This window comes from Oncorhynchus keta, chromosome 11, assembly GCF_023373465.1.
Source record: "Oncorhynchus keta strain PuntledgeMale-10-30-2019 chromosome 11, Oket_V2, whole genome shotgun sequence".
In the NCBI taxonomy this organism is placed as follows: Eukaryota; Metazoa; Chordata; class Actinopteri; order Salmoniformes; family Salmonidae; genus Oncorhynchus; species Oncorhynchus keta.
In genome coordinates this window covers 32,077,326-32,098,908 of record NC_068431.1, presented here as the reverse complement: position 1 = coordinate 32,098,908, position 21,583 = coordinate 32,077,326, and the positions used below count along the sequence as shown (strand labels likewise).

The 21,583-nt window shown below is 43.5% G+C and overlaps 1 protein-coding gene across 9 annotated transcripts in view; it reads left to right on the top strand.

Moving 5' to 3' along the window:
- Positions 1-21,583, top strand: part of specc1 (sperm antigen with calponin homology and coiled-coil domains 1) — a 182,792-nt gene that overhangs the window by 73,570 nt on the left and 87,639 nt on the right. The window contains exon 1 of one of the 9 annotated variants that reach the window (XM_052457004.1): positions 13,475-13,804. The exons of 6 other annotated variants lie outside the window; for them this stretch is intronic. Coding sequence is in view for 2 of the 3 variants with exons in the window: in XM_052457002.1 (XP_052312962.1) it covers positions 21,428-21,572 (145 nt within the window). In the remaining variant the exon portion in view is untranslated. Of the gene's footprint in view, positions 1-13,474; positions 13,805-21,383; positions 21,573-21,583 lie in introns of those variants that run through there. 2 more of the 9 variants (XM_052457003.1, XM_052457002.1) reach the window with 2 other exon arrangements.

Below are 21,583 nucleotides of genomic sequence, written 5' to 3'. Positions count from 1 at the left end.
AGGATTTTTAATGAATTTATTTGCAAATCATGGTGGAAAATAAGTATTTGGTCACCTACAAACAAGCAAGATTTCTGGCTCTCACAGACCTGTAACTTCTTCTTTAAGAGGCTCCTCTGTCCTCTACTCGTTTCCTGTATTAATGGCACCTGTTTGAACTTGTTATCGGTATAAAAGACACCTGTCCACAACCTCAAACAGTCACACTCTGTATAATGATGAATCCCGTTAGATCATGCTTGCCTCTTTGTCTGTGATGAATTACACATGTTAAAGTATATTAATGGCTTCCCGAATACCTGGACATACAGTACCAGTCAAAAGTTTGGACACACCTACTCATTCAAAGGTTTTTCTTTATTTTTACTATTTTCTACATTGTAGAATAATAGTAAAGACATCAAAACTTTGATATTACACAAATGGAATCATTTGTTTAACACCCCAAAAGTGTTTAACAAATCAAAATAGATTTTAGATTCTTCATAGCGCTTGACGGTTTTTGTGACTGAACTTGAAAAACCGTTCAAAGTTCTTGAAATGTTCCCGCATTGACTAACCTTCATGCCTTAAAGTACTGATGGACTGTCATCCCTCTTTGCTTATTTGAACTGTTCTTGCCATAATATGGACTTGGTCTTTTACCAAATAGGGCTATCTTCTGTATACCAACCCTACCTTGTCACAACACAACTGATTGGCTGAAACGCATTAAGAAGGAAAGAAATTCCACAAATTAACTTTTAACAAAGCGCACCTGTTAATTGAAATGCATTCCATGTGACTACCTCATAAAGCTGGTTGAGAGAATGCCAAGAGTGTGCAAAGCTGTCAGCAAGGCAAATAGTGGCTACTTTGAAGAATATCTTGTATAAAATATTTGTTTAACATATTTTTGGTTAATACATGATTCCATATGTGTTATTTCATAGTTTTGATGTCTCCACTATTATTCTACAATATAGAAAATAGTAAAAATAAAGAAAAACCCTTGAATAAGTAGGTGTGTGCAAACTTTTGACTGGTACTGTGTATGACCAAGGATATTCCAGATTTCTGCTAGTGATGAATTGTTGGTAGGCCTAACCATCAGTTTAGTTCTGTTTTGAATCAGCTGTGTCAGTAGTATATTTGCGAAGAATAGCTTCATCCAACAAACCTCAACAAATAGTAGGCCTAAAGTTAGTATTGGACGGACATAGATTTGTTTACAGTAACCATATTCTCTTAGCATTTCCCTTTTAAAATCCCACTGTGGTAGCAGACTAGCAGTGTTTGTTTATCGAGCCCCATCCACACAGTGTTTGCTAATGGCTAATATACATCTCTCTTTAGTTCTGTTGTATGGAGGAAAACATTTTCTCCATTTAACAAAGGTCTTCTGGGAGCTGAGTGAAAGTGTGAAACCAAGCAAAAAGTGTTGTGCAGAATATTATTCTCAAGTTGTCACACAATGAATCCCTGATTGGCTTTTAAATGTATCAAGGAGCTTTAATTAAATAATTTTGTTTTGAAGGTTTTCACACCACAGGATAGAAATGAGATTTGTATATTTTGTGTCCTGCCTGTATAATGTTTTAATTAGGCAACTTCCTAAATAATTCCTTACTATTCAGCTTCCATTCCAATGTTAGAGGGACGGATTTGTTTAGATTAACACTTGAAAAGCACTCTGCAGCTTAAGGATGAGTGCACCGAGTACACTTAGCCTTGTTATGTAATCGCAAGCTGCACCAGTCTATTCCCCCAGGAAAAGATGTTGTAGTCAAAATAAGCTAAGTTGGCCTTTATATAAAGGTTGTTTTGCACCCTTATCTCTTTTAGATAAAAAGCAGCAGTGTGAGAGATGTTGTATTCTCCAGAGACAGATGGGGTATTTTTTTTACCCACTGGGATTTCATGTTTGAGTTTGTACTTGCATCAACCAAACCGAATCGTTTATGTGTCCAACAGGGAAAAGACAGAGGATTTCAGCTGACTAGTGCCCTAACATACTTAATTAGTGGGTAGAAGACGTTCACTGCACTTAGCTAACTCAGAGATAGACCAACATGGATGAATAGAGATCGAGAAAGAGTCATCATGTTATTGGCTACATTGTATAGCTGGGGATGATAAACTGAAAATTATAGACACCGACCATACGGATGACGTATCGCAGGCAGAGAGAGATGTGGTAGAGAAATGTGAAGTTTGAAATGAAATAAGTTTGCTAATATGGGTGATTGTTAATGATTGATGGCTACAACCATCAAAGTAGTAGTAGTAAGAGTTTAAAGGATCATTTAAAACACTGTGGTGCACATTAATGTTATAAACTTATCACTCTGTTTATTCATCAATTCAGGCAATGTATTGCAATATGGATTTTTGTCCATATCGCCTAGCTCCACTACATTGGCTATAGCATGAGCTATAGCATGACTATTATCCAGTCTCACAATCACTCAAGTCAACAACTAGAATGGACCTATCATGAGCACATTCTTAGCATACTCCCCTCAGCAGGCTGTATTGTGTTGTGTTCTATGTGTCTATGTCTATCTGCCTCCTTCACACCAGTGAGTACCTGTTGAGACAGATTAACCTGACAGTCAGTGGACAGGTCAGGCAGGTCTGAAGAAAAAATCAAATTCGGCATGATCATGTGATGAAGGAGTGTTAGCCTATTCAACCATGTATACAACCTGGGTTGACAGTTGAGGCCTACATAATGGTTATGATATAATGATGGTGGTTGAAAGGAACCCAAGCAAAAGGATGTTGATTGACACACCTTGGCTGTTTCTCAATATGCATACTACCTTGCTCCACACTCATGCTCCGAATGCATTCTCCGACAACGTTCTCTTGAGTAAGTTCTTGTGAGGACGAGAGTGTGGAGAATGCATAAAACGTTACATTTGATAAGCACCCTACTGTATTACCTCACGCTTCACCTCCCCATTCACTGAACCTACTTCCAGCCAGGACAGTGGCAACAATAGATGAAACAAGATATACACAAAGCAAATGTTTTCGTAATTATCAGCTAGATATGGGAATCGTAGTAATCTAGTTAGCCAGCTAGTTAAACAGGCAAAAATTACCTACAACTAATGTTATGCAAGGTAGATGTACATTTTTCGTGGCTTGCTAGTTAACGAGTTAGCCCTGTTGACTTACCCATTCACTGAACCGTCTTCCAGCCAGGCCACTGGCAATAGAGACAAAACAAGATATACACAAAGCAACCATTTCAATTCATAACAATCAGCTAGCTATATGTGAATCATAATAATGTAGCTAACCAGATAGTTTAACAGGAAAAATTACATAAAACTAATATTACACAATATAGTTGTCAATTCTTCGTGGGTAGCTAGCTAACAGTAGCTATTGATTTATTATGGACTTGCAATCTACGGTACGTAGGTAGGTAAACATGCCAAAATTAACAGAGCATGTATTTATTAACTTCTCAAGATAAAATATTGTAGTCAGGCAACATATGCGATGTGAATAGGCTACATTTCATTCCCGAAGTCGGAACTCACCACACTGTTTTATATCAAAATGTGGGTTGGACTTCGTTGTCCATGAGACGAGAACAACATGCTCTCGTGTTTGTCTATAAAGTGCTTCTGAATAAACAACCTTCTTATTTATCATCACTTATCAACATTAGAAATATAATTCATTAAACCTGGTCTCAAGCAGGGATTAGCCTGGTTCCTCTCTAGGTTTCTTCCTAGGTTTTGGCCTTTCTAGGGAGTTTTTCCTAGCCACCGTGCTTCTACACCTGCATTGCTTGCTGTTTGGGGTTTTAGGCTGGGTTTATGTACAGCACTTTGAGATATCAGCTGATGTACGAAGGGCTATATAAATAAATTTGATTTGATTAGATTACACTTGAGGCCCCTGCGATCTCCACAGAGCTGGGTATGGTTGCCTTTTCCTGTTACACTCCTTGCTTATGGCATAGACTGCAGACCAAATTTAAACTTGAGACTCTTGTTCCCCTTGCCCGTTTTAAATATTTATTGGAGAATTTGTATTTTTGTATTGCTTGTCACTGCTTCGGGTAATGCAAGTTAGGAATAACCTATGTGTAAATGTAACAATCTGCTGTTTGTATTTTTTTGTTTTCTGTGATCGTTTTGTTTGTCTTGTGTAATTTCTTAATCATTGTACCTAAACTGTATGTGTAAACATGTATACGCAGGGCCCAGCTGTAAAAGAGACCTTGGTCTCAGTCTGTGTTCCTTGTTGAAATGAAAGGTATAATAATTCTCTACATTGATTTTTTTTAATCGTTTTTTAAAAAGTGTTGCGTCATATTTCTTTGCGTACTTTCCATTGAAGCTTGCATCGATGCATACCTCTAAATATGTACAAACGGAGTACGCACTCGAGAAGTGCCCTCCATGCTCTGTTTCGCATACTTTGATTTGGACTCATATTCCGGCCCTCCCGTGCTCCCAATTTGCATGTTCGGGGTACGGTAGTATGCATTATGAGAAACACCCCTTGTTTTCTGAATGCCTGAGATGTCAATGTTCTCGGTGAATGGAATAAGGCGGAGTCAGGCGCTGGACACAGGTAATAGTAAAGCCACGATATTTTCTCAAATTAAACAATAATCAAACAAGGATAAACATAAACAATCCAGATCACGTACACGGAACCACTTGACAAAAACAATCACGCACAACACAAAAGGGGATGCCAGAGGGTTAAACAAGGAACACTGATTATGGAATAGAAACCAGGTGAGTATAATGAAGACAAAACAAAATGAAAATGAAACATGGATCGGTGGTGACCAGAAAGCTGACGTCAACCGCCGAACGCCACCCGAACAAGGAGAGGGGAAGTTGTGACAGTACCCCCCCAACCTCCCGCACCTCTGACTGCTGGAGCGGACCAGACACCACCGGCCTAAGGAGAGAGACATGGAACAAGGGGTTAATACGGTAATCAGGGGAAGTTGTAACTTCTAACAAACCTTGTTAAGTCTCCTCAGGACTTTAAATGGCCCCACAAACCGCGGACCCAACTTCCGGCAGGGCAGACGAAGGGGCAGGTTTCGGGTAGAGAGCCAGACCCGGTCCCCTGGTGCATACACCGGGGCCTCACTGCGATGGCGGTCGGCACTCGTCTTCTGCCGCCTGATGGCCCGTTGTAGACGCACATGGGCAGCGTCCCATGTTTCCTCTGAGTGCCGAAACCATACATCCACCGCAGGAGCCTCAATCTGGCTCTGATGCCATGGTGCCAGAACCGGCTGATAACCCAGCACACACTGAAAAGGTGATAGGTTAGTGGCGGAGGGAGTTCTGGGCCATCTCCGCCCAAGGGATGAAAACCGCCCACTCCCCCGGCCGGTCCTGGCAATAGGACCGCAGAAACCTACCCAAATCCTGGTTAACTCTCTCCACCTGCCCGTTACTCTCGGGGTGAAAACCTGTGGTGAGGCTGACCAATACCCCCAGGCATTCCATAAACGCCCTCCAGACTTTAGATGTGAATTGGGGACCCCGATCAGAAACTATATCCTCAGGCACCCCGTAGTGCCAGAATACGTGGGTGAACAGGGCCTCTGCAGTCTGTAGGGCTGTAGGGAGACCGGGCAAAGGAAGGAGACGGCAAGACTTAGAAAACCCATCCACATCAGACGGAACGTACAGGTGCCCAACTGGACACTGAGCGGGAGTGGGCTCTGTACGTGACGCCCGCTCGATGTCCGCGTCCACCACCCATACCACCGGTGCCACCAGGCAAACAGCCGGAATTATGGGAGTGGGATCCACGGACCGCTCCTCTGTTTCATACATCCGGGACAGCGCGTCTGCCTTCACGTTCTGGGAACCTGGTCTGTATGATAGGGTGAAAACAAAGCGGGTGGAAAAACATGGCCCACCTCGCCTGGCGAGGGTTCAGTCTCCTCGCCGCCCGGCTGTACTCCAGATTAAGGTGGTCAGTCCACCTAGCCCCCTCAAGCCAATGTCTCCACGCCTTCAGAGCCCTGACAACAGCCAACAGCTCCCGGTCCCCCACATCATAGTTCCGCTCCGCCGGGCTGAGCTTCTTCAAAAAGGAAGCACAGGGGCGGAGCTTTAGTGGCGTACCCGAGCGCTGAGACAGCACAGCTCCTATCCCAGCCTCGGACGCATCCACCTCTACTATGAATGCCAAAGAGGGATCAGGATGGGCCAGCACGGGAGCCAAGGTAACAGAGCCTTCAGGTGAGTAAAAGCCCTGTCCGCCCCAGCTGACCACTGCAGTTGCACCGGTCCCCCCTTCAGCAAGGAGGTAATGGGAGCCGCTACCTGACCAAAGCCCCGGATAAACCTCTGGTAGTAGTTGGCAAACCCTAAGAACCGCTGCACCTCCTTAACCGTGGTTGAGTCGGCCAATTACGCACGGCTGAAATGCGGTCATTTTCCATCTCCACCCCTGACGTGGATAAGCAGTACCCTAGGAAGGAGACGGACTGTTGGAAGAACAGACATTTCTCAGCCTTGACGTATAGGTCATGCTCCAACAGTCGACCAAGCACCCTGCGTACCAGGGACACATGCTTGGCACGTGTGGCGGAGTATATTAGAATGTCATCTATATACACCACCACACCCTGCCAGTGCAGGTCCCTGAAAATCTCATCTACAAAGGATTGGAAGACTGATGGAGCCTTCATCAACCAGTACGGCATGACGAGGTACTCATAGTGCCCAGAAGTGGTACTAAATCCCGTCTTCCACTTATCCCCCCCGCCTGGATACGCACCAGGTTGTAAGTGCTCCTGAGATCCAATTTTGTGAAGAAGCTTGCCCCGTGCAATGACTCTGTCACACTGGCTATGAGAGGTAGCGGGTAACTGTACTTTACCGTGATCTGATTAAGACCTCGATAGTCAATACACGGGCGTAAACCTTCATCCTTCTTCACAAAAAAGAAACTTGAGGAGGCAGGTGAAGTGGAAGGCCGAATGCATCCCTGTCCCAGAGATTCGGTGACATGTTTCCATAGCCACTGTCTCCTCCTGTGATAGAGGGTACACGTGACTCCTCCCTGCAGGCTAGCTCCCTACGAACGTCCTCGCGTAAACTACACCTGTAGTGGTCGATCAGGGCTCGCTCATCCCATCCAGTGCCGGCGGCCAGAGTTCGAAAGTCCAGCGTTGGCCCATTCAAGTGTTTTACTTGTCAGACAGGAGATGAGGGCGTTCACACTCTTGCGTCCCGAAGGAGCCGGCCGAACGGTTTCCAGGTAGAGCTCCAGCTGGAGAAGGAACCCCCGGCAGCCGTTCCGTCATATACCCCCGGGAGCGATCGCCGAATTCCACTGGATGCTGGTGGACATCGAGGTAGATTGTTGTGGGAGCTGGGGTGATGATAATGGGGTTGCCAGAAAACCCCTCTCTCCCATCTCTCCATAGTTTGCAGCACGCAATCCATGGCAGTACTGAGACTCTGCAACATAGTCGCGTGTTGCTGGACGCGCTCCTCCACAGGAGGAGGGCTGGGTGCACCTGCTGACTCCATTCTGTAGGTGCATGATTCTGTCAGTGTTCTTGGTGAATGTAATAAGGCGGAGTCAGGCGCAGGACACAGGTATGAGTAAAGCCACAATATTTACTCAAATTCAACAATAATCCAACAAGGGTAAACATAAACAATCCAGATCACGTCCACGGAACCACTTGACAAAAACAATCACGCACAACAGAAAAGGGGAAGCCAGAGGCGGCAGCGTAGCCTAGTGGTTAGAGCGTTGGACTAGTAACCGGAAGGTTGCGAGTTCAAACCCCCGAGCTGACAAGGTACAAATCTGTCGTTCTGCCCCTGAACAGGCAGTTAACCCACTGTTCCCAGGCCGTCATTGAAAATAAGAATATGTTCTTAACTGACTTGCCTGGTTAAATAAAGGTAAAAAAAATAAAAAAATAAGGAACACTGATTATGGAATAGAAACCAGGGATCGGTGGTGACTAGAAAGCCGGTGACGTCGACCACCGAACGCCGCCCGAACAAGGAGAGGGACCAACTTCGGCGGAAGTCATGACATGAGATGAGATATCAGGCAGGGAAAATGTAATATTTTAATATAGTGGTCTGATATTTAAACGTATGATGTGATCTTATATCTTGAGTGAAATATCTGTGTTTTATCTTGATGTATTGATGAGGATATGCAAGGACAATGCTCAGAGTTTAGTGAAATCTACTGTAGCTTTTGAGGATTTGTACCATGCTGTCAGTCACAATGAATGAAAGATGGTTATGTTCTGTATGTGCTGGTGGAGGTAAATTACCTCTATTGATTTATGTCAACGTATTATTTTCTTGATTTACTTGATCTTCTCACCACCTTGCTCTGTGGTAAGTATTTTGTACCAAAGCCAGTTTTTATTGCTGGATTATGTAACTCAGCATTGTCGTGTTAGTCTTGTAAACTCCATTCTGCTCCTATTCAGGCAATCTGGACCTGCAAGGCTTTGAGCCACAGTTTTCATTACCCTAGCATTGTTCAGACTTGTCAGACATTACACATGTTCTATACATCAAAATCACTTGTTCTATGTAGTCTGTGTGTGAGCGTGTAGTAGGCTACTCTCTCAAATGCCACAGTTTAAAGGTAAGTTATGCATCAGCCATACCTTTCTTACACTGTTTCAGCAACGTGATTCATTAGTTTGTGCCAGAACATCTTACATACCGTACTATCACCTAACTAGTTAAGGCAAAATGTTAGGCTACATTCTTGTGAGGTAGTGATAGAATCCCAATGTCCTTGGAGGTATGAATAAATTAACTTGATGTCACTCTGCTTATTTAGTAAAGTGACATCCTTTTGTTGTGATCATCACACCAGTGTCATCTAGAGACCATGACTCCACTCTCTGCTGTTCCTCTCCATCAGCTGCTGAGAAAGCCAGAGAGAGAGAGAGAGAGAGAGTGTGTCAAGCCCTGTGGATCCACTGAAATGTGTTACAATGGAAAGCCCTGTGTTTCAATGTCCACAGTAACGCAGACACAGTGTCTACCAACCAGCCATCACAATAAAAAAGGGATCTATGAATAGGGTTGAATGATTGACCCCTGATGATGACAATCACAGCATCATATTAACACTGCATCACAACTGAGCGTCAATCTGAGTGTGAAACAGATTTATATTCACACTGTGCCATCAGACGAGGGTTTAACACCACAGCCACGTCCAGATGACTTATTTAAGCACTTCATCAATATTTAAATGAAGAGGGTAGAGGATCCCCTGTGGAGTGCCAGGATGAGAGAAGACGGAGCAGTTGCTACTCTATAAATAACATTTTTATCATCAGCCCTGATGAGATAAGATGATGTGCACTAGTAGCTACTTCATGGATGGGTACTCCCTTTACCTCACACCTGTTCTGATTTATACACTGCTGTTCTGGAATGGATGCAGAGCACAGCCAAAACAAATATATCTGCTGTTAGAACACAGTGTCCACAGCTGTAATTGGTGGCTTGACAGTGTTCTAAACTACTAGAGGGCAAAGAAGATCATTGTGATGACTGATTCAGCCCAGACGCTAATTCTGGAGCCCCTCTGGCCCTGTCTGACACTCACACTGTGCCACGGTCATTAGGAGGTCAGTATTTGTCATCAGGACCAACTTAGGTTAGGAAGCCTTCACACCTGCTGCCACGTTTACCGCACAATCTTCACTTCCATTTAATTAAGAACCCACTGAACTTACTTTCTGTAAACATGGACCACAAACTGATTAGCTAGCATAGTTAGTTAGCTGTAATAATGGGGGACCCACCCAACAATGTCTCTCTCTGTTTCTCACAAACTATAGTTTTGGCAAGTCGGTTAGGACATCTACTTTGTGCATGACACAAGTAATTGTTCCAACAATTGTTTACAGACAGATTATTTCACTGTATCGCAATTCCAGTGGGTCAGAAGTTTACATACACTGTGCCTTTAAACAGCTGTGCCTTTGACTGTGCCTTTAAACAGCTTGGAAAATTCCAGCCCACCTGACTGGGGCACAGTCACTCTCTCTAGCTCCTCCTCATCACTGTCATATGAATTAATCAAACATGCCTCAATACCACTGGGACTCCTCAGTCCTTTAGCCTCCATAAGCATTCTACCATGACAGACAGACAGACACACACACACACACACACACACACACACACACACACACACACACACACACACACACACACACACACACACACACACACACACACACACACACACACACACACACACACACACACACACACACACACACACACACACACACACAGTCACGTAGAGTAGGCCAGAAGGCTATACTGGAAAACCTGACCTCTATCAAAATAAAAAGATGGCGGAGCCGCAAAAGTTCTTCTGTGCAAGGGTTTTTATTTACAAAGTGATTCCGGAACAAAAACAACAGGACTGCCATCATATACCTTATGAGCCAGCTAAAAACAATGCTGCCCCATTCACAGCTCAATCCAAAAAGCATCCCCATGAACTGAAAGAGAGGCTCCTTTTGTAGGGCTAGCCCCTCCCCTCAGAACAATTAACACCAATTAATTAAGCAATTACCTCGTCAAACCTACATTTTCCATTAACTAAACATACTAAAGTATATACATTGCAACATGTTTATGAAACAATATCACAACAATATGCACATTTACATGAATGAGCCATTTGGGGCAGGCACTACAAAGTCAGCCCAATTCTCTTTGCTCGGGTCCTTCTCCAGCATACCCGGAAGCTACAGAGATGGAAAGAGAGAGGAACAGAACAAACAAACAACGTGCTCATCCATAACATTGATAAGTAAAATACATATAGCTTGTATTAAATATGAACATTGACATAAGTGTGAAATGAAAGTACTAAGACAGAGAAGTTAACTTGTGTGTCGACCCACATTGTTAACTTATCTTATAATGGAGCAGGGAGGAGTGATGAATGTGTTCGTGCGTTAAAGAACCAAATACTGCCCGTGGCCAGTGACGGACTTCTACGTCATACACACACACACACACAGGCGTACATGCTTACAAAGAGAGAGAGAAACACACACAAGTACTGGTGGTGCGCGGGTCAGCTGTTTGTTCACCTGCCTGCAATTGCTAATAACCCATCCACAACTGACTGAAAATATGAGGCCCTAACACGCAAATATAGAAAATGCACTGTTGGCTACAGTCAGAGACAGCGTAACAATATTTTGCCTAATTTAGATATGTTTCTGCTGATCATTTTAAAATAACACCTTTACAGACGGTCCTTAACTGCGTATTCACATTCTCTCAAGATGCTAAATGAAAGAAATCATATTTCTTCACTCCTATTCCCGAGTCAAAATATACTTTCAGTGTATAATTTTTCTGCAAGAAATGCTTAATTCTGCAGGAGTTAATATTAATGCTATTAAGGCTATTAAGAAGTTATAGACCATCAGTCACTCTCCAGATTTCAGTTTCCATTTAACCCATCTGAACGATAGTCTACACTTCCCTTGATGTGCCTCACAAGCATCACACATAACATAGGCACTGCTAACATCCTTTTTTAACACCACCAAATCTGTCCTAAACATTACATTTCTGTCCCTCCCTTCTCTGCGTTTCACAGCTTTTCTCTTATTGAATACAACTCTAACATTGTCCTTTTTGCCTTAGTATATTGACCTTAACTCTTTCTGCCCGTTCCCAAAAGCGTTTGGTGATTGGCATGTAGGCTATTTGGCGCGTGTACAGTTAGGCCCTAAAGCTTAGGCTTACGCACTAATGTCAAATAGCCTACAAATAATCAAATGATCAAATAAAAACCTAAATGTAGCCTATATATAGATAGATAGAAATTGATACATTTGTGGATGTTTTGATATATTTGTATTTTTTTTCTACTCGACCGCCACACACCCGCCATTCATCCACACAATATTTCATGGCCCTAAACACGCACGCCATGCAGATATAACGGGGACTGCGGGTTATGAGTCAACCCGCAAATCACTAACAAGCACACACATACATACACACCCACTCAGAACACACTCAGAGCATTGGTAATGATGTTAGCAATGAGGAATCAGGAATCCACACCCACCCAGTATATCTTCAAAGTATAGGATTAACATGCAAATATAGGGCTATTAAGCCTAGTCCTGGACGAAGAAGTGCTTTCAATGGAGAATCTCCATTGAGAATGATTTTTAGTACAATACTAAATTTGTGTCTAGGAAACCGGCCCATGGTCTATTTAGGAAAAATATATGTAGATATTCTGACATAAGGTTTGTGTCGACTAAAGTACATACAACATCCATCTATGTCATGAGAAGACTGTGCCCCAAGCAACCCCCAAATACTGAAATTCTTCTAAATGTTTCTTGGAGGCCATAGAAGTGGCGAGGAGGACATTCTTAACTGGATTAGAGCTATGTTTGTTTATCGAGGGTGATTCTGCAGTGATGGGCTCAGACAGGAGAGAGGATCAGTAGAGAACACTGAAGGAGGAGGAGGCACCACCGCACCATCTCTTAGACTTTCTAAACTATTACGCCCTTAATGAGATTTTTCAAAATGCTTAATGTTGCAACAGATAGAGGCTCTTATAACTTTAATAGCACAATAAAATAAAAGAGAGAGAAAAACAAAGGCACACATACAATCACACACATAGTGACAGAGAGGGAGGCACTGAATGATGGAGGGAAAGAGAAAGAGAGGTTGCTTTAAAGTCGCGTCGCTCAAAAAAGGACCAATCCAACTGGAGATGACACATTAATTCACTCCCGACCTTATTTCTCCTACTGTGGCTTTTATCATCATGAATATTTCAGACACATACATTGTGAATGAGGGAGACGGGAAAAACAAGCTATCCTCTCCTCTCACCCCCACTGCACCGCCCTCCCCTCACACACACAACTTCCCAACGTTTTCATACACACTCACCCCAAAACAGCCCCCCAGTCTTGCTATGAAAACACTGGCAGTGTGTGTGATTTTGTGTGTGCACATGAATGCGTGTATGTGAAAGGAGGAGGAAGATACTGCATGTACTGTATGCGTGTGTTAAGAGTTAGCTCCAGCTAATCGGTGATCCTTCTCTCTGCTGGACGGATGATGTCAGGAGAGTTAACATGAAAGGGAAGAGAAGAGAGAGCTCTGCTGTCCTATTCCTCCTTATGTTTCCTTCCTTTCTTCCTCCTCTATCAGTCTCTCTCTCTTTCATTAAACTGTACCAGAAAGAGGGGATTACTTTGTTAAGGTACAGTACACTGTTAAAAAGCAGCAGTAATTTCTGCTCTACTGTGATAGAGTGTAGAACAGCTCTGGGTGAGACAGGGAAGGAGGAGGAGGAGTAGAGAAGGAGGATCGGTGGGTGTGGGTGTGTGTGGGGCCTGGAGAAGCCACTCCTCCCTCCTCTGTGCTGATTCCAGCCGTCACTGGGCTAATGAAGCCCACACCGCTCTGCCAGTGTGTCATACTGTCACCAGCCTGGAGGACTGAGCACACACACTGCAGCGGGACAGTCTGCCTCGTCTCACTCGGCCTCAGGAAGAGCTGGAGAGAAGAGAGGGGAAGGAAGGAGGGGATATTATTTTTATCTCCTGTATTTATCTCTGCCGGTGGATCAGACTGAGACTACATACTGTAAGATAGAGAGTTTCTCTGAGTAAAGCCACCTCCCCCGCGGCTGGGGTTCTTGGATTAGTCCTTCCTGGTGTGGATAGTGAATAGACCTGCGGACCGAACCAGCATGGGGAACCAGGCGGGTAGGCTGGAGGAACCTGAGTCAGGTCTGCTACCTTACTGTACTGTATCGTATGCCAGCTTAGCTCTGTTCACTCACCACTACTCTCTCCATCACTGAGGCTATCTATACTCATTCACTTCATCAGTATCTCTGATGCCAAACAGCTTAGTTATGAATCTGATGCCATATCAGAAAATCCCATTTAAAGGTTAATTATCAGACATAGAGAGCTGTACAGTGCCAGTGGCTCTGTTTGTACTGTAGGTTTACTTGGCCCTTCTTCTCTTATTCATCAGATTCTAAGAAGAAGGATATTCATTGACTAGTAGTGTGTGTGTGTCTGTGTGTGTGGTTCACGATATCTGGACATGAAAAGTGCTGAGTGTGTTTTATCTTCCAGCAGCTTCCTCTCTGTCAGAGGCAGGCAGGGAATCAGCCAGTGGAGATGGTATCGCTGTCCCATGCAGCTTCTCTCTCTTTCTGTCTCTCGCCTCTCTCTTTCGCCTCTCGCTCGCTCTCTTTATCTCTCTCGCCTCTCCTCTCTCTCTGTCTCTCTCTCCCTCTGCTGCCTTAAGGATAGACTGCTTAATACATTTACATTTCAAAGTCTCTGTTAACTTAATTTAGCAGCCTTTAACTTCACATTAGTCAGAGAAACCATTGGTATCTCTGTCTCCCTTCTTGCTTCTTTCTGTTCCCTCATCAACAAATGTTCCTTTCAGGTTGTGTCCTACCTCTGTCCTATCCATGAACAGCATATCCGCATTATCAGCTCCTGTCTGTGGGCTCATTGCCTCCTCTAGTGTAAAATAACTTGTTGCACAGCTGACAGAGGTGTGTGTGAAGTGCTGCGTATGCATCTTTGTGTGTGCATGTATGTGTTTAGGAGTGTGTGTGTGGGAGCACCTCTGTAGCCGGATCTCTTTCCACCCAGTGTGTGCAGCCAGTGAAGTCCCTGTGTCACTCACAGTGTGGCCAAGAAGGCAATAGAGAAAAGCCAGGCAGGCAGCCTGTGAGGCAACAGCCCACACCTCACAGTGTAGCGTTGTCAGTTAGTGAGTGTTGTCGTGTCATTTCGGAGTGGTAGTGTGTGTGGTGTGAGAGAGCACGGTAGGCTCTGATTCGGAGGCTACAGTATAGCTGCTGCATGCCAGCAGGGGAGATTAGACTCTTGGTTCCTGTCACACACATTTCTCTACTATACTGCTCTCGAACAGGTCGCTCAAATGAGGGAGAGCATTGGCTATTTCATACACAGACTACAGTATATTGTTGTTCACTTATCATGTAGGTGTTTTTGTTGTTTACATTTAGGATTTGGTTTCTGGCCAAGGCGTAATGAAGACATCAATGAAGTCATTTGAATTTTGTCACTGAGGATTTCATAACTGTTCTTATTACTGTAGATTTATATCGGCCAAATTTGGGGTAAAAACCAGTTCAGACATGAGTCCTCTGTACTGAACACACAGTGTGAGGTGAGGTGTCCTCAAGCTTCTCATGGTGACTTGTACTCTAGAACAACTGGAAGGCGTCCCATAAGCCCTGTGGTGTGATCCATCTATGCTGTCACTTCCTGCTGTCTGTCTGACACTGTGTTTTCCTCCATCGGAATGTATGTGTGTGCATGCGCGTGTGCGCACTCGTGTGTGTCCATTTCATATTAGGCTAAACATCATCCAATTACAGCCTCCTTGGGTAGCATATGTCATCTGTCAAGTATTTGTATCACGTACAGTATGTTTCATATACAGTGTACAAAACATTAAGCTATTTCCATAACACAGACTGACCAGGTGAATCCCGGTGTAAGCTATGATCCCTTATTAATATCACTTGTTAAATCAGCTGCAATCAGTCTAAATGAAGGGGAGGAGACGGGTTAAAGAAGGATTTTTAAGCCTTGAGACAATTGAGACATGGATTGTTTATGTGTGCCATTCAGAGGGGGAATGACAAGAAAAAATATTTAAGTGCCTTTAAAAGGGGTATGGTAGTAGGTGTCAGGCGCACCAGTTTGTGTCAAGAACTGCAATACTGCTGGATTTGTCATGCTCAACAGTTTCCTGTGTGTATCAAGAATGGTCCACTATCCAAAGGACATCCAGGCAAGAGTTCATGTCCCAACGAATTGAGGCTGTTCTGAGGGTAAAGTATTCTTCATATAGAGAGAGCTTTTACTATCCTCAGTGGAGTCACACACACTAGGCTACATATCAAATGTGTTGTTATTATAAATTGATCATGACTATGTTTGATATGAAGCCATAGATAGAGGTTATTTTAAGATGATACTGTATGATACTCAATGGAGTCACACACAGATTACATCAAATGTAAAGTGTCATGAACTGACCATGACTATGTTTGATATGGATCCACAGGTACAGGTTATTTTAGGATGTTGGAGAGTGCTGTGGGCCTGATGTTCAGTGAAGTAACTAGAGGAGTAATCTCTCGTGATGAACTTTGATGAAAAAATGTAATCTAGTTAGCTAGCTAGCGCAGGATTGGTTATGGGTTCTGAGATTAGGCTACTGAAGAAGAGAAACTGGCCTTGGATCAGGTGCTGGAAACAGTGTTTGATTGTTTCATCTTTACCATCTCCTTCTAAAGGAGTTTAGAATCTAAACAGATGGTTTATCTGTGATATCATTAGGACTAATTCTGGGAAGTCTTTAATAATCAGAGTAATGATCACTCCTCTTTAGTTGGGTCATTACAGTGTAATGCATCAGCAATCACAGTAATTTCACTGTACGATCAATCACAATATAAGGTTTTCAATACCAGGCTAGGAAGAGTAATTTACACTCCTTTACACATACAGTACCAGTCAAAAGTTTGGACACGTCTACTCATTCAAGGGTCTTTATTTATATTTGACTATTTTCCACATTGTAGAATAATAGTGAAGACATCAAAACTATAAAATAACACACATGGAATCATGTAGTAACCAAAAAAGTGTTAAACAAATCAGATTCTTCAAAGTAGCCACCCTTTCCCTTGATGACAGCTTTGCACACTCTTGGCATTCTCTCAACCAGCTTCATGAGGTAGTATAAGTATTTGGTCAATAACAAAAGTTTATCTCAATACTTTGTTATATACCCTTTGTTGGCAATGACAGAGGTCAAAAGTTTTCTGTAAGTCTTCACAAGGTTTTCACACAGTGTTGCTGGTATTTTGGCCCATTCCTCCATGCAGATCTCCTCTAGAGCAGTGATGTTTTGGGGCTGTTGCTGGGCAACACGGACTTTCAACTCCCTCCAAAGATTTTCTATGGGGTTGAGATCTGGAGACTGGCTAGGCAACTCCAGGACCTTGAAATGCTTCTTACGAAGACACTCCTTCGTTGCCCGGGCGGTGTGTTTGGGATCATTGTCATGCTGAAAGACCCAGCCACGTTTCATCTTCAATGCCCTTGCTGATGGAAGGGGGTTTTCACTCAAAATCTCACGATACATGGCCCCATTCATTCTTTCCTTTACACGGATCAGTCATCCTGGTCCCTTTGCAGAAAAACAGCCCCAAAGCATGATGTTTCCACCCCCATGCTTCACAGTAGGTATGGTGTTCTTTGGATGCAACTCAGCATTCTTTGTCCTCCAAACACGACGAGTTGAGTTTTTACCAAAAAGTTATATTTTGGTTTCATCTGACCATATGACATTCTCACAATCTTCTTCTGGATCATCCAAATGCTCTCTAGCAAACTTCAGACGGGCCTGGACATGTACTGGCTTAAGCAGGGGGACACGTCTGGCACTGCAGGATTTGAGTCCCTGGCGGCGTAGTGTGTTACTGATGGTAGGCTTTGTTACTTTGGTCCCAGCTCTCTGCAGGTCATTCACTAGGTCCCCCCGTGAGGTTCTGGGATTTTTGCTCACCGTTCTTTTTGACCCCATGGGGTGAGATCTTGCGTGGAGCCCCAGATCGAGGGAGATTATCAGTGGTCTTGTATGTCTTCCATTTTCCTAATAATTGCTCCCACAGTTTCTTCAAACCAAGCTGCTTACCTATTGCAGATTCAGTCTTCCCAGCCTGGTGCAGGTCTACAATTTTGTTTCTGGTGTCCTTTCACAGCTCTTTGGTCTTGGCCATAGTGGGGTTTGGAGTGTGACTGTTTGAGGATGTGGACAGGTGTCTTTTATACTGATAACAAGTTCAAACAGGTGCCATTAATACAGGTAACGAGTGGAGGACAGAGGAGCCTCTTAAAGAAGAAGTTACAGGTCTGTGAGAGCCAGAAATCTTGCTTGTTTGTAGGTGACCAAATACTTATTTTCCACCATAATTTGCAAATAAATTCATAAAAAAATCCTACAATCTGATTTTCTGGAATTTTGTTTCTCATTTTGTCTGTCATAGTTGAAGTGTACCTATGATGAAAATGACAGGCTTCTCTCATCTTTTTAAGTAGGAGAACTTGCACAATTGGTGGCTGGCTAAATACTTTTTTGCCCCACTGTATAAGACTCCAGCTTCAGAGATTTTTGCAATTCGTTCCAGTCATTGTCCGCAGAGAACTGGAAGGAAAGGCGGCCAAAGGAAGTGTTGGGTTTGGGGATGACCAGTGCAATATACCTGCTGGAGCGTGTGCTATGGTTGGGTGTTGCTATGGTGACCAGTGATCTGAGATAAGGTGGGGCTTTACCAATCAAAGACTTATAGATGACCTGGAGCCAGTGGGTTTGGCGACGGATATATAGTGAAGGCCAGCCACCGAGAGCATACAGGTTGCAGTGGTGGGTAGTATATGGGGATTTGGTGATAAAACCAGGCCTTCATGGTCAAATTGCTGCAAATAAACCACTACTAAAGGACAGCAATAAGAAGAAAATACTTGCTTGTGCCAAGAAACATGAGCAATGGACATTAGACCGGTGGAAATCTGTCCTTTGATCTAATGAGTCCAAATTTGAGACTTTTGGTTCCAACCACCGTGACTTTGTGAGATGCAGAGTAGGTGAACAGATGATCTCCTCATGTGTGTTTCCCACAGTGAAGCATGTAGAAGGAGGTGTGATGGTGTGGGGGTGCTTTGCTGGTGACACTGTCTGTGATTTATTTAGAATTCAAGGTACACTTAAGCAGCATGGCTACATCAGCATTCTGCAGCGATACACCATCCCATCTGGTTTGAGCTTAGTGTGACTTTCATTTGTTTTTCAACAGGACAATGACCCAACACACCTCCAGGTTGTGTAAGGGCTAATTGACCAAGAAGGAGAGTGATGGAGTGCTGCATCACAATCCCCCGACTTCAACCCAATTGAGATGGTTTGGGATGAGTCAGACCGCAGAAAAAGCAAGGAAAAGCAACAAGTGCTCAGCATATGTGGGAACTCCTTCAAGACTGTTGGAAAAGCATTCCAGGTGAAGCTGGTTGAGAGAAAGCCAAGAGTGTGCAAAGGGTGGCTACTTTGAAGAATCTAAATTATAAAATATATTTTGATTTGTTTAACACTTTTTGGGTTACTACATGATTCCATGTGATTTCATACTTTTGATGTCTTCAGTATTATTCTACAATTTAGAAAATAGTAAAAATTAAGAAGAACACTTGAATGAGTAGGTGTGTCCAAACTTTTGACTGATACTGTATGTATACACACACACACGCGCGCACATGCTCTGTTCGATCCCATAAAGACCCTTATTATAATTTGAAGCGGTCTACTGTAAAGTTTATCAATCATGCTATTATTATTCACAGAACAGTGTTCAGCCATACTGGCCCACTTTCAGATCCGAATCCATGTAAACCAGAGCCGTCTGGAGGCAGAATAAAAGCCCCGTCCATGGTGAACTGTGGCGACTGGCAAAATGTTTGTCAAGTGAGGTGAGAAGGGGAGTCAGAGAGAGAGAGGGGGTTAGAGTGTTTCTCATGCTCAAAAAAGGATAGTGAGCTTGCACGGTCCTGTGGGTTTCTTGCCCATGCAGCATGGCCAGGATGTTTGGAGGTAGTGGTAATGCAGGAAAAGCTGCCAGAATGTTGGGAAAGCAGAGAAGCGTTTGATAGTTCTGGAGTGTTTTTGTCTGATATCAATGCAGCAATAACAATGGTGGTCACTGGAACAACATGACTGTTTGTTGTCTTTGCTCGCACTTGGGCATCAGAAGTTTCAGTGAAGGAGAGCGATAGGCTAGACAGTCTACTACACACAGTGCTGGAGAGACTTTCTCAGGACACACAACAACAACCCACAGGAAAAGATTCCTCATCCGAAATAACACTATGTAACCAAACTAATCAGATTGTGATAAAACAGGCTTTGTCTCTCAGGGAATTGCAGTGTGTCTGCTGAGAAAGTACATGTACAGTTCTTATTGTTCTGATAAACGTCTGTTCCTGACCTGACACTTTCACAATAGTAGACTTATCACATTCAGTATACACTAAGTATAAAACTAGAGCAGAGTGGGTTTGGTGGGCTCCTGGGGCTGCTGACAGACGATGGATAGCTCCTTATGTTTATGAGGGCGAGGCTTGGATAGATTTGGTATTTTAAGGAAGAGTGTATAGTATGGAAGGAAGAAGGAAGAATCAATGTTGTACTTTGAAGTTTTCGGGCTGTGTATTTTTTCCAGATATGCTTGTTTTGATATAGGCTAAATTGTATTCAAATAGTTTATACAAAAGAGCGAAATATAGAAAATAATTTACCCTTTTACCTTTATATGCTCACTGAGTGTACAAAACATTGAGTTGCACCCCCTTTTGCCCTCAGAACAGCCTCAATTCGCCTGGGAATGGACTCTACAAGGTGTTGAAAGCGTTCCACAGGGATGCTGGCCCATGTTGACTCCAATGCTAACAAGTGACATCAATAAGGGATCATAGCTTTCACCTGGAATCACCTGGCTAGTGTAGGTCATGTTTTGTACACGTTGTGTATAATACTGTATGTGTTATACATACCGAAACAGAGAGTCTCTTCTGAGAGAGGTAGTGAGTGATGTAGTGTTCAGGTTATGCGATGCAATCACCTGCAGATGGGCGGCAACGTGCTGCTGGGTTCTTGGGTGAAGCTGTGTGTGTGTGTGTGTGTGTGTGTGTGTGTGTGTGTGTGTGTGTGTGTGTGTGTGTGTGTGTGTGTGTGTGTGTGTGTGTGTGTGTGTGTGTGTGTGTGTGTGTGTGTGTGTGTGTGTGTGTGTGTGTGTGTGTGTGTGTGTGTGTGTGCGTGCATCCCCGTCAGCAGAATTCACACACCACACCTCCCTGACAGCTGGGCTGCTTTAATACATGCAGGGCAATCAGGGCATTGTCTCTCACATTCCTCCTTCTCATTATGACATTTACTGTACTGTTTGTCTGTCCATCCGTTTTGCTGACTCACCCATAGAAAGTGCTTAGACTATTATAGGCCTGCCCTTTTTTACACTGTCGTGTCAAACCCAACCGTAGTGTGCTGGCTTGTAGAAACTACAGCCACTATGTTAGATGTAGCATAATTCTCAACATGTCATGTTGACATTGACAACTGAAAGCCTCTCTCTTAATTAATAAACAATACATTCATTGTTTTTGACATCAATATCTAATTTGTTTGCAGAAATGTTTGTGATTTTGTTGAGATCCATTGCACCTGGTGGATACTCCTCAAGAGCTGGGCAGAGTCAGACCATGACACGATGAGCATTAGCAAAACACCAAAGAATGTGGAAAGAAAGACCAGAGGAATCTGCAGCCACAGCACTATTTTATTACATAAATATTCTCATTGGAGACAGACCAACATCAGGATTCAGGAAACAGGCCAAAAAGAGGAGGCTCAGTGAGTTGCTGTATCCAGAGTTAGCAGGTAAACCTGTG